General features: G+C 51.6%; 1 protein-coding gene across 4 annotated transcripts in view; it reads right to left on the bottom strand.

The window, feature by feature from the left end:
* Positions 1–295: 295 nt before the first annotated feature.
* Positions 296–13,912, bottom strand: part of PKM (pyruvate kinase M1/2) — a 32,980-nt gene continuing 19,363 nt past the window's right edge. For 2 of the 4 annotated variants that reach the window (XM_066278004.1, XM_066278006.1), the window contains exons 4-11: positions 13,011–13,142; positions 12,261–12,447; positions 11,397–11,667; positions 8,154–8,304; positions 7,814–7,966; positions 4,257–4,423; positions 1,753–1,934; positions 296–1,006 (exon numbers count right to left, since the gene is read on the bottom strand). In XM_066278004.1, coding sequence (XP_066134101.1) covers positions 900–1,006; positions 1,753–1,934; positions 4,257–4,423; positions 7,814–7,966; positions 8,154–8,304; positions 11,397–11,667; positions 12,261–12,447; positions 13,011–13,142 — 1,350 coding nt within the window. In that variant the 3' untranslated portion in view covers positions 296–899. Of the gene's footprint in view, positions 1,007–1,752; positions 1,935–3,685; positions 3,853–4,256; positions 4,424–7,813; positions 7,967–8,153; positions 8,305–11,396; positions 11,668–12,260; positions 12,448–13,010; positions 13,143–13,912 lie in introns of all 4 variants that reach the window. The other 2 variants (XM_066278002.1, XM_066278005.1) reach the window with 1 other exon arrangement.

Consider the following 13,912-nt stretch of genomic DNA (forward strand, 5'->3'; position numbering starts at 1 on the left):
GGATGGCAGGGCACTGCCCTCTCATAGTTAATTCAAGTAAGATGTTAAACTGCAGGAGCTTTTAAGCAGCCGCCACAGTACCCACTCCCCAGAATGCTCAAGGGGTAACCTACACCAAGACAGTGAGTTACTACTTCCCAGCAGCTCTGCACTGTGGAGATGAACAGGATAGGTGGTCTGAGCTTTTTTGGAGCCCCCACCAGGAGCCTTGAGGCTCATGCTATTTTCACGCTACTCAGAGGGCAGCAATCACCACCCCCAATGACCCCAATAAAAAAAAAAAAGAGGCAACAGGTGCATCAGCTGCTGTTTATTGACATACAGGTAGGCTCTATAGCAACAGGTCTGGAGGCGGCTACAGTAGTGGGGAACTGAAGGTGGAGGGTGGAGTGTTTGTCTGCAGCAACAGCTGAGTGGAGTACAGGGACAGAACTGCACTGTGCACAAGGTGGGAGTGCGGAAGGCTGAGGGGTTTGGAGAAGCAAGTGAAGGGCAGATCCAGTTTGCTGAAACTGGAACCACTATCCTCTCTAGCTGGCTGTCTCCTGACCCTAGGCCAGGCTTGGGAGTTCTGAGTATCCATCTCTACAGGAATTGGATGGAGTGCACAGGAGAAGCAAGAGCTCTTGCTTCTATGTTAAGTACTGGAGCCTCCGGTCCTGCACCTCTGCCTCCCTTGCTTGGGTAGGGCCATGGGATGGGCAGCCTGGCTCTGGGCTGCCCCACCTGAGCGGGGTCTTAAAAATAACCATGTTTCAGAGACATGCAACTTCCATCCTGGTGTCCCAGCCCACCAGTGCCACACTACAGCCCCTAGTGAGCACTATAAGCATTGCTGGCCTAATGGATGGGTGGGGAAAGGGATGGGACAGGGGCTGGAGGAGGGGCTCTGGGGCCCTTCATGGCACAGGCACCACACGCATGGTGTTGGTGAAGCCAGAGCCAGGACGCCACCCGGTCAGCACAATGACCACATCTCCCTTCTTGAAGAAGCCTCGGGCTTTGCCTGGAGGAAGAGAAGGGAAGTGGGTGAGTAAACACCAAGTCTGGCAGGTATGACCCAGGACATTGCCTGGCAGCAGACAGCAAGCAGGGCTGGCTGGCTGGCTATTACTCCTTTACACCACAAGGTGGCCTCAGCCTCACAGCCCAGGCAAAGGGGATGTGGGCAGTCCTGAGATTTCCTTTATCACTCAGATGGCAGAGTTGGCCAGGACCTTTGGACAGTATTACTTTTATACTCTAGAAGTGGAGAGCCGTGCCCAAGGTCACAGCTAGCTGCTTCCTCTCATTCCATGGTATCTTCTACTTACATAGGGACAAAGGCCACCTCAGTACATGATCTGTTTGCCCCCAAAATCTGCAAGAGCTCTGGCCAATTTTATTAAAAAAGCTCAGTAATAAGCAGATGCTAAAGAATAAACAATCCTGATTACCCAGGATTCTTTGGCTTTGGGTCCTAGACTGGGAAGAGGGAGAAGACAAACTGGGCTTCTCAGCCCCACAACTCAAAGGCCCTTCTTCTCTCCTGGGCTCAGCCCAGAACTTCAGGGAAGGGGATGCAGGAGTCAGAGAACACTCCCATTGCTTCTCAGCCTTTTGGCAAAGATCCAGTAGAGATACCATTCCCAGTGAGAGCAGCCAGGTCTCTTGCACCCAACTGTCTGCATGTTCCCTCTTCACAGCTTCCCAGAGAGCCCAGTGTGCAAGCATCCCCACCCCAGGCTAGAGCCCTTGTTCCCAGCCACGCACCAACATTCATGGCCAAGTTCACCCGGAGGTCCACGTCCTCGGCCCAGGCCTCCTGCACTGGGTCCTTACACACCACAGGGAAGATGCCACGGTACAGGTGGGCCTGGCGAGCTGTCTGGTGATTACGGGTCACAGCAATGATGGGGGCACGGGGGCGGTACCTGGCTACCTGGTGAGCAGACCTGAGACAGGATGAAGAACAGGCAGAAAAGACCATAAAATGGTGTCCCAGAAGCCTCCACTGAAGCCCCTCAGGGGCTTCAATAGCTCACCCTCTACTCCAACTCATGATGCCAGTGTGAGGCTCTGACCATTTCAATGTCTGCTCCCTGGGCCACCCTGTGGGACTCAGGAACTGCCAGTCATAGCTGGGGTATCCCCCTTTCCTGTATTTTTCATAGCACGTAACTCTTCCTTTTTTATAGCTATGACTCATTTGCTCTCCACCCCTCCACACAGGCCAGGGCGCCATGGCCCTACTGACCCAGCATGGTCATTTTCCCCACATGGCCCATTGCTGGTGGAATGCCCCCTTCCAACTTTTTCATTCTGGCAGAAGGAGGCAACTCTGGTCCAATCTCACCAGCACCCACTTCTCTTGATGCCAGTAACTCCTACAAGACAAGCAGCATGTGAACAGCACCTAACTCTTGACATCTACAGAGAACAGGAACAGAGCCTACTAACCAACCCCTGGGGAATCTACACTACCAGCTGCCTTCTTAGTGCTGGGCCCTCTCCCCACCTGATGGGGCCCTCAGGTTCCTGGAACAGATCCAGCAACTGAGCTCTGGAAATCGAGTCAAATCCAACTATCTAACTTAGGCTGAGAAACCTGGGTGCTCCCCAAAGGGCAAGACTAGGAGCTGGAAGTGGTGGTGCAGAAGGGGGGCCTCTCAGAAGCCCCAGCACCAGGCACTTTCCTGTACACTTGCAGCTGCAGATGTCTCGAGAGTTGGGGAAGAGTATGCAGGCAGGACTGGGCCCCAGGAGGCAAGCTGTGAGGACACACAACAGGTGCCAAGGAAACCTAAGCCATGTGACAGCAGAGAATGCCCTGTTTAAGTCCTGGCCTCCACACAAGACTTCCAAAGGAAAGGAACTGCTGAAGTCAGGATAGGCTAAGAGTGAAACCCCAGAAGACTGGAGCTAAAAATAGCCAAACAGCAAAGGCTGGACCTTTTCATAAAGGTCAGCCCCAATGGTGCGGAGAGAATCTGTACAGATCTAGTGTCACCAGGCAGCCCCACTGCACCTCAGTGCACAGGGACTGCCGTCTGCTCGCTCCTCTCCCGGGAAACCTGAGCCACCCTGGGAGGTACGCAGAGCACACCCCAGACTGGGGGACGAAGGATGATAACTCAATGTCCAGGACTAGGAAGGGATCCCAAGTCCATGCCTGAATACAGGCTCAGCTCGGCTGCATGACAACACGGTGACCTTTCCCTGGGCCAGAGATCACTTGTCTTTGGAGTTCAGAGACAGAGTGGGACTCATGCACCAACCAAAGAGCATGTCAGTGAGTGGCACTGATTTTCCAAAAGGAACTTTTCAAGAGCACCCAGTAACTGAAATAGGCAAAACTGGTGGCTTTCAAATACCAAGTTACTAACTATAGTCAGTTTATCTGTAGTTATGTAGTGAAGTTACCACTTCATCTTGATGGTATAAACCTACTTTGGACCCAAACAGTCCCCCATGCCCTTACAAGTGCTGCCTAGAGTCCTTTGAGTGCAAGGAATGGGCTCTGGTCATTCTAGATCCTGGCCTGGGCTCTGGGGGAGCTCCTTCCCTGCAGGGTCCAGGTGGCAGGCAGCAGGGTCTTACCTTGTCACAGTGCCATCTGAGCATCGTTCAATGCACTGCTCCCAGGACCCACAAGGAAAGGTGTCACTGAGCAGGGCATTCCCAGGGAGCTACTGCCACCTCCTACCTGCCAGACTTGGTGAGGATGATTATGGCCCCACTGCAGCACTTGAAAGAGGCCTCCACGGCACCCACGGCAGCAGCTTCTGTGGGGTCGCTGGTAATGGGCGCCAGGCGGCGGAGTTCCTCAAATAATTGCAAGTGGTAGATGGCGGCCTCTGCCTCACGGGCAATCTAGGGGAGCAACATCCGTCCAGAGGGACAAGAGGGGGACAGAGCTTTGTCAGAGCTGTGTCACAACGGGAGAGGGAGGGAAGAGTGGCACAGACAGCTGGTGAGGAACACATCCCTGGGTGCAAAGGCCCAGAGGAGCCCAATCACCGTAGATTCTGAGCGAAGCAAGATCAAGACTTGCAGGGACCAGTCCTTCACCAGGTGCCTGTGACGGCGCCTGTGCCTACCAAGCCTGTGCCTATCCTTCAGTTCTGCATGCCCTGAGCTCCCTGGCTGGCTTCCTGCAGGTGAGAGAACGGGCTCTGAGCCCAGGCCCCAGGAGCAGGCCAGGCCCTGCCATCTTCTAGAGCAGCTGGAGCAGGAAGCCGGTGACCCTACATCATTACCTGCCTTTAGGGCCCTACCTGCCAGACTCCGTCAGAACTATCAAAGCTGCTGCTAAACACTTATAGGAGGCCTCCACGCTGCCCATGGCCATGGCTTCCATGAGGTCTGTGGAGTGCCTGGAGCCTCGCACAAGTTCTTCAAACAGCTGACGGTGGAACATGGCTGCCTCAGCCTCACGAGCTATCTGTAAGGTTTAGGAAGGAGAGGAGGCAAGGAGGAGGGAAGAAGGAGAGGAAAAAACGATAAACATGGAAAGACAGAATGGAGAATTAATCATAGAAGAAGATAGCAGGTTAATTGGCTAAATCTATGCTTCAGGCGGATGCAAACAGGTAGGTGGTTCAAGCCCGCTTAGGGATATGTGCAGATTTCCAGCTTTAGCGGTGGCTGCCTCTCCTCCATCAGAGGAAACTGGTTCTTCCGTTTTGGAAGGAATTTTTGATTGAGGGTGGAGAGAGATGATACAGCGGCAGGCTGTAGCACCTTAGCATGGAAACATGCCCAGGCGGGCTCGTGCCACTCCCTGGCAGGACTTGACCACGCTACCTCATGACACAGCTTATAGGAAGGAACAGGTCCTCCCTCCTCACTTGGCTGTCTGGCTCCCCAGGGTGTCCTGCCCAGCTTCCATGCACACATGGGGTGCTTGGCTTGGCATCAGGCACAGGGTGGCCCACCACTGACTCACATGGAACAGCACTGAGGTCAGTCCAAGCCAAGGCCTGAGGCTGAAGTGTGCTCTAAGCAGGAGGGCGGGAAACTAGTGACATTGGGAGGGTCCACTGAACAGCCATGTGGAGACAGAGGCCTGTGCAAGCATGCAGGCAAGTTAAATACGAAACCTGATTAAAATCTAATGATTAAAAGTCACGAGAAAGCCACTGAGTTATTTATAGACCATCTGCTCAAATAGTAATACCAAGAATTATTAGAAGAAAAATTTAAGCTTTAAGGGCTTATAAAGCAATCACCAGCATCTTAGAGAATAATGGGCGAGGACAGAATCAGCAATATTATCTCAGGATTTGACAGGATAAGCAGATATGTGGCAGGATTCACTAGGTTAAAGGTTTTCTCTTTGCAGAAATGGAATGCATGCAGCCCAAGGACAGGGGAAGGGGAAAGGAACAGGAACAGGGACTAAACCATACCTGGCACTGCCTGGCCCCTAGTTATAGGTCATTAAGTGCATCAGTTAGACACAGGAGAAAGCAGTGAACAGTTAAGACAGGCTGTCATCAGTGTTGACTAAGGACATGGAAAAGAGAGGCCGACATCCCCTGGCCTGGACCCCGTAACTTATCTTTTGAGCAAGGCCATGTGATCTAAACCCTGCAGTTCTCTCTAAGGTGTCCATCTATTATAGGAAAAATCGGTGTCTGGGAAAGACAGATGTGGAAGTGAAAGTCCAGAGCCGGGTTCTTAAGTCTCTGACCCCAGAACAAGCCCCCTGCGGAGATACGGCCTCATCTCCTACAAGATGAAGCGCTATGTAGCAGGACAAAATGCTAGCTTTGAAGCCAGATCTGGGCTCAGACTCAGGTTTTTTTCTTTTTTATTCTTTTTTTTTTTATTACAGAGACAGAGGAGAGTCAGAGAGAGGGACAGATAGGGACAGATAGACAGGAACGGAGAGATATGAGAAGCATCAATCATTAGTTTTTCGTTGCAACACCTTAGTTGTTCATTGATTGCTTTCTCATATGTGCCTTGACTGTGGGGCTACAGCAGACTGAGTGACCCCTTGCTCGAACCAGCAACCTTGGGTCCAAGCTGGTGAGCTTTGCTCAAACCGGATGAGCCCGCACTCAAGCTGGTGACCTCGGGGTCTCGAACCTGGGTCCTTCTGCATCTCAGTCCAACGCTCTAACCACTGTGAAACCGCCTGGTCAGGCTCAGACTCAGCTTTCAACATCATGTACCCATCATCGGTAAATGGGGGCGGCATGTATCTCACAGAGGCTATGAAAATTACACCAATCCACAGGGACTTATCATTTAATAACTGCCGTGCATATTTAAGGTGAAGTCTAGAATTAAACATATCCCATCTAATTAATGTTATAGGTCACTGAGAGACTACATGACTTGCCCAAAGATGCACTGAAGTCCCTACATGGTTTCATGGCTCAGTGTATCAAGTCACTCTGAGGCCACATGCCTAAGCAAGGCAATTAGAGAGAGGAGACGTGTGGAGAGAGCCATACATATACTAGCAGACACTCTAGAGGTGACTGGTTCAAGGCCCACTGTCTCCTGGGAGAGAGCACTTTCCCAGCACTGGGGCATTCTTAGGATGAGCTCAGGGTACCTAAGCCTCAGAACAGCAAGCCTGTCTGACGTGGCATATCTGCCAGGGCCAGGGGACATAATCACCCCAGGAACAGGACTGGTCTCTACCAAGTTCATCATGCCGAAATCCACCAAGGATGCTAAAGACAGCCCAGAGACAACCTTAGTCAAGATGTCTCAGTTCACTGCTGAAAAGACATACAGTATACATGACATCCCTTCTCTGGAGGCTGGTTAAGCCCAATAACTGGACACATAGAACATGAAGGAGCAAAGGAAGCTATTTCATCCAAAGGTTCTTTTGGGGGGTTGTTTGAAATGTGGGGGAATGTAGGAGAGGAAGTGTCGCATAAAGGGCACGGGTCCTTTGCAGATGGAAGGGGAATGGGAAGGTTAAAGACAAACCATTTCAGGATTAAGAGACAAGTTCCCTGAGCTACACAAAGTAACACTAACCTAGGACTATTACTGGAAAGTTAATTTGTAACACTCACTTTCTCAGTCATGAGTCACCCTGACAGCAGATCCCTAGTTAATCCTTTAGTAAGCTCTAGAGCAGGAGCAGACGGGGCAGTGGATCCAAGCAAGTCAGGCCATGAGAAGCAGGCAGGCAGTGGGACATGGGGGGAGGGGGGGGGCGTGTCACCTCCAGATGCTCTCATTGCAGGGCCAGCCAGGATCAGCTATCCTTCCATCTATCTCTATTTGTGGGCCTGTTGCCTATCACTTAAACCCCACTGTTAAGGCTAAGGTGAGTACAACAGCTCAGAACAGCAGGTCCAGCTGCAGGCACCATGCAAAGCCAGCTCACAGCCAACTCAGTGTGGATGATAGTCTCCAGTGCAGGCCCAGAGACCCCTGCAGGGAGGACATCAGTGGGACAGGAGGAGAATTAAAATGGAACCAAATGAAGATGGTTGGAAGCAGGAGCCCTTGGTCTTTCCCAGAGGAGGGCAAAGCGTTCAGGTCCTCTGGGCTGTCCGGAGAAAGAGGTACAGGTATCCCAGTACTGGAGCTAGGGTGACAGGGCTGTGTCTGATGTAGGACATCTCCAGAACAGAAGGCAGTCAGAGGGGGCTCTGGGCAAGGAAGGCAGAACAGAAAAAACAAGACACATCCCCCGGCATACACCTTCTCATGCGTGTTGTGATGTGAAGGGTGATAAAGATGTGGGTGCGGAAGCTGAGAGGTACAGCTGTGGACCACAGCTGCCCCCACCCAGCCTGAGCCAGAGCTGGAGCCGGAGTTGCAGCCGGCGCGGTGGGCAGCCCTAGGAACTCACCAGGTGCTGCATGCGCACAGCCTCCAGGGGGTAGTCCCCTTTGGCCGTCTCTCCAGACAGCATGATGCAGTCAGCTCCATCCAGAACTGCGTTGGCCACATCACTGCCCTCAGCCCGGGTGGGACGGGGCTTCTTGATCATGCTCTCCAACATCTGGGAGGGGACAGAGCATTAGTGAGACAAGGCCTGGGCAAGAATGACTGCAAGCTGACTCCCTGGACAGTGTGTATGCACAGAATGTGGGTATGTGGATGAAGAGGTGTATGTGTGCATATGTTGTGACTGGGTAGGTTCCATGGCAGAGACCAGTGTAAGCATGTGCAGGAGGGGAGGCACATGCCTGCGTGGCACAGATGACAGGTTTCCCAACCCGGTTGCAGCGCCCGATCATCATCTTCTGGGCGAGGAAGACTTTCTCTGCAGGAATCTCGATGCCCAGATCACCACGCGCCACCATGATCCCATCACTGGCTTCCAGGATCTCATCGAACCTGAAAGGTGAAAAAAGAGAGGTTGTGTGGGACAGGGGCCACCACTATAGTGACGCAAAGGGACTTTTCCTGGGAACCAGACTCAGCTATCTTTGCAGAGCAGCCTTTCATGATGTCACCATGGATGCATGCAGGTGCTGGGGTATTCCAGCTACCTTAGTCCCTCAAGGTGGCCCAGTGGTTTAGCCTGCTGGTTTCCTCAGCACTAACTAGCGTGGATACTTCATTGGGGACAGGGTAAGGGGCAGAAGTTTCCTCAACTCCCACAGGCTCCTTCCTTCTCCGACTACATGCTAGAAGGCCCCACCTGAGGGCTCTGTGCCACCTGCACTCCAGACGACACTTCCAAGGCAGAAAGGAAACCTGTGGCCTACTTATAGCTCGCAACACAAGGATCCACAGCCTCTTTTAGCCAAGGACACCTTGAGGTGGCCCCCTCTAACTTGCAGAGGAAAGAGGACATATGGCTCAGCCTGGCTAGGGCCCAAGGTCAGCTGGCTCATCAGGATGGCAGAGGGAGGACCCCAAACTGCCCAACACAAAGGACATCTACAGAGCCAAGGTCACACCAGTAGGTTAGGCTACCCTGCCCCTTCCACCCACCACAGGCACATGCCTAATCCACATGAGACAGTCTAGGGTTTTAGCTGCACTGAGTCGTGTTTCTAGTAGGAATCGAAAGAAGAACAGATGTCACTAACCTGTGTCACCATCATTTGGCTCTAGATCAGGGGTTGGGAACCTTTTTGGCTGAGAGCCATGAATGCCACATATTTTAAAATGTAATTCCATGAGAGCAATACAACGACCCCTGTACATTACGCATTATCCAATAATAATTTGGTGTTGTCCGGAGGACAGGTGTGATTGGCTCCAGTCACTCGCAACCATAAACATGAACGGTAGGAAATGAATGGATTGTAATATGTGAGAACGTTTTATATTTTTAACATTATTATTTTTATTTCTTATTTTATTTTTTTGTATTTTTCTGAAGCTGGAAATGGGGAGGCAGTCAGACAGACTCCCGCATGCGCACAACCAGGATCCATCTGGCACGCCCACCAGGGGGCGATGCTCTGCCCATCCGGGGCGTCGCTCTGTTGCAACCAGAGCCACTCTACTGCCTGAGGCAGAGGCCATGGAGCCATCCCCAGCGCCTGGGCCATCTTTGCTCCAATGGAGCCTCGGCTGTGGGAGGGGAAGAGAGAGACAGAGAGGAAGGAGAGGGGGAGAGGGGGAGAAGCAGATGGGCGCTTCTCCTGTGTGCCCTGGCCGGGAATTGAACCCGGGACTTCTGCACACCAGGCCAACGCTCTACCACTGAGCCAACCGGCCAGGGCTTCCGTTATTATTATTTTTATTAAAGATTTGTCTGTGAGCCAGATGCAGCCATCAAAAGAGCCACAGCTGGCTCACGAGCCATAGGTTCCCAACCTCTGCTCTAGATCAGTGGTCCCCAACCCTCCAGCTGCGGACTGGTACTGGTCCGTGGGCCATTTGGTACCGGTCGGCAGAGAAAGAATAAATAACTTACATTATTTTTTTTTTTACTTTTACTTTTTTTTTTTTTTTTGTATTTTTCTGAAGCTGGAAATGGGGAGAGACAGTCAGACAGACTCCCGCATGCGCCCGACCGGGATCCACCCGGCACGCCCACCAGGGGCAACGCTCTGCCCACTAGGGGGCGATGCTCTGTCCATCCTGGGCGTCGCTATGTTGCGACCAGAGCCACTCTAGCACCTGAGGCAGAGGCCACAGAGCCATCCCCAGCGCCCGGGCCATCTTTTGCTCCAATGGAGCCTTGGCTGTGGGAGGGGAAGAGAGAGACAGAGAGGAAGGAGGGGCGGGGGTGGAGAAGCAAATGGGCGCTTCTCCTATGTGCCCTAGCTGGGAATTGAACCCGGGTCCCCCGCATGCCAGGCTGATGCTCTACCGCTGAGCCAACCGGCCAGGGCCTAACTTACATTATTTAAGTCTGAACGATGTTTTATTTTTAAAAAATGACCAGATTCCCTCTGTTACATCTATCTAAGACTCGCTCTTGACGCTTGTCTCAGTCACGTGATACATTTATGCGTCCCACCCTAAAGACTGGTCCGTGAAAATATTTTCTGACATTAAACTGGTCTGTGGCCCCAAAAAAGTTGGAGACCACTGCTCTAGATGGTGAGCACTGGAGAGGGGGGAAGCTGAGCTGGGATAATCTAAGCCTAAGTAGAGCTGTATGGCCCCCTCTGGGAAGCTGTCGCCATGCCAAGAGCAAGCCTGGTCACTGGGCCTCACCAGCTGCTTTCTGAATGAAGACTAGGAAGCTATAACCTTCAGCATAGCACCAAAAAGGCCCCTTCTTAAAAGCCCACTGCCTTCCCTCTTGGTGGTCCCTACATTCTAGCAAACACCGGCAGTGCTCCTTATTAGGAGCATAGCATGACAGCTCCTGATCCTGTGAGTAGGGTCCTCTCCAAGGTCTCCAAGGTCAGTCCCTGGGTCTCTGGAACAATGTCAAGATGCTGGCATCCCAATCACCTGGACAGTTTTCCTTTCTTCCTCCCTCCTTCTCTTTTTTATTTTTATTTATTTATTTATTTATTTTTGTATTTTTCTGAAGTTGGAAACAGGGAGGCAGTCAGACAGACTCCTGCATGCGCCCGACCAGGATCCACCCAGCATGCCCACCAGGGGGCGATGCTCTGCCCATCTGGGGCGTTGCTCTGTTGCGACCAGAGCCATTCTAGCGCCTAAGCCAACTCTGCTCCCATGGAGCCTTGGCTGCGGGAGGGGAAGAGAGAGACAGAGAGGAAGGGGAGGGGGGGTGTGGAGAAGCAGATGGGCGCTTCTCCTGTGTGCCCTGGCCGGGAATCGAACCCGGGACTCTCGCACACCAGGCCGACGCTCCACCACTGAGCAAATCGGCCAGGGCCTCTTTTTTTTTTTAACCAATGCCTTTCACTCCTCTCCTTAGGACAGCCTGGTTCAGTGGGTTGGGGATAAACTCAGGAGCCTACACCCCAATGCCCAGGCAGCTAGGTACTCACAGGGCACAGCTGGGCTGGCACAGGAGGCGGCAGGTTGGATGGTGGGGCACTTACCTCCGAACCCCCTCATGATTCTCGATTTTGCTGATTATCTTTATGTTCTTTCCTTTTTCTCCCAGGACCTTCCTGACTTCATGCACATCGGATGCCTTGCGGATGAAGGACGCGAACACCATATCAACATCCTGCTCAACCCCAAACTTCAGATCCTGGATGTCCTTCTCTGACACGGCTGGCAGGTCCACAGCAGCCCCAGGGAGGTTCACGCCCTTCTTGCTGCCCAAAGAGCCACCATTCTCCACCTCTGTCACCAGGAAGTCAGCACCTGGCAGAATGGAGTAGTAGGTGGGAGTCAGAGCAAATGAAGGGCACGGGTCATTAACAGGGGAAAGGAAGGAACAAAAAGCTTGCACTTCTGTCCCCAATGCAGCAAGCAGGACAGCAGCACACTGTGGGCAGTGGAACTATCCTGCCAGAGTTCAAGTCCCAATACCAGTAACCGTGTAACCTCCAGCAAGTCAACTAACTTTGCCGTGACTCAGCTTTCTCACCCGTTAAATAGGAATACCTAATGATAAGGATGTTTTAAAATGTAAACAAGTTATCACGTGGAATTCTTATAACAGTGTCTGCACTAAAATAGGAGCCATTATTCCCAGACACATGGGAGTCCTGTACATATCATATGAGGGGCTAAGGGAGGAAGCAGAGGCCCCACAGTGGTGAGGAAACATAAAAAGAAATCTTCTTGGATGCTCCCCAAGAGCATGAGTAAGCAGAACTGAAGTCTGTTTTTGAGGATAAGGAGTTAAAAGGGAATTCCTGAGACTACAGACTCCATGTTGCTAACAGCTAAACAAACTTCTTCTCGTCCTCATGTCCAGGAAATTTAGACACGGGAGCTGGTCTCAGACCTACCTTTCTCCTTTACCAGCAAAGAAATGAGTCCGTCGTCCACGTAGATCTTGCTGCCCACTTCCACCACCTTGCAAATGTTCTTGTAGTCCAGCCACAGGGTGTTCTCGTCACACTTCTCCATGTACGTGTTGTCCAGCGTGATCCTGAGAGTGGCCCCTTTCTTCAGCTCCACCTCTGCGGTGCCGCTCTGCAGACAAGAAAGTAAAATGCACCACAGGCCTGGGCCTCAGGGCCAGGCAGCCCTCCAGGCAGGAAAAGAAGCCCTATCTTCCAGGGAACGATGCTCAGATCTCAGGTAGAAGTAACAGTAAAGCTCTCTCCTTTGGGAATAAATAAACCCATTGTCTAAGAGCATATTTCGAGGAAACAACCCCAGATAAACCTACAATGTTTTAGTTATACTATTTAAAGACAGAGGGGGAAAGACAGACCACTCCCCAACAGCAGAGATTTGCAAGTAGTTTTCTAAGAGTAAAACTGGTTGCTTTCTGGCACTGTTTCTTAGCCAGGTTGATTAAACAACTTTTTTTTTTTGGGGGGGGGTATTTTTCCAAAGTGAGAAGGAGGAGGCAGACAGACAGACAGACAGACTCCTACATGCGCCTGACCGGGATACACCCAGCATGCCCAACAGTGATGAATCAAACCCTCATTCATACACCTAAACTCTGAGGAACGTGGCTTCCAGCAGGGCAGAAATGGCTGAGGACACCTCTGGGCCTCTTACTTGCTTCTCCCTAGGATACTCACGCCCTTGATGAGCCCAGTTCGGATCTCAGGCCCTTTAGTGTCCAGGGCCACAGCAACCGGGCGGTAGAGGATGGGGTCAGATGCAAAGCTCTCCGTGGCTGTGCGCACATTCTTGATGGTCTCTGCATGGTACTAGGGAGAGGAGAGGAGAAGTAAGGAGAGGGTGAATGTCCTTCCACAACCAGAGCTGGAGCTGAAGCTGACTGCTCAGGGCAGGCCTCCTCCACCACGGGCCCGTCTCAGCGCCGTCCATGTACTGAGCACCTGCTCCCTGCCTTTTCAACCTCCTTGGCTTCTACCACTTCCACCACAACACCAACTCACTCCAAGCACAAATCTCAGAAACATTTCCGAGAACTGCCACCAAAAACCAAGAAAGGCATGGTGTAGACACATCTCAACAGAAAAAGTGCCTGTGTCCCCTCAGTGGTTCTTTTGTCCTCAGCACATATCAAATAAAGTGGACAGGAGGAAAATCCCAGGCTGGTGTTTGGATAACACCGGTCTGTACATCAATGCCAGATGCTGAATGTACTGAGCAATTCTGAGCTTTTCTCTATTAATTCCATCTACAATTCAAACTCCAAATTATTTACTTAAGCTAAAAGTGGCCCAAGCTAAGTAGCCTGTTATGTATTTATTATTATTATTAGCAGTGACCTGTTGCTAAGGTCACACAAGCCTGCTTTTAGAATTATTTTCTAGAGTCTGGTTACAGGCAAATGTGGAATAGAGGTAGGTGGAAAGTGCCTTTCTCTGAACCAACTGCCTTTTGCTATTCCTATTTCTCACTTGCAACAAGTCTTGAGTTCAACCTTCTCTTTTAAGTCTTTTCTCTCTCTTTTTAAATTAATTACTTTTTTTTTTGACAGAGATAGAGACAGACAGACAGAGGGACAGAT

This window comes from Saccopteryx bilineata, chromosome 4 (assembly GCF_036850765.1).
Source record: "Saccopteryx bilineata isolate mSacBil1 chromosome 4, mSacBil1_pri_phased_curated, whole genome shotgun sequence".
Taxonomy (NCBI): Eukaryota; Metazoa; Chordata; class Mammalia; order Chiroptera; family Emballonuridae; genus Saccopteryx; species Saccopteryx bilineata.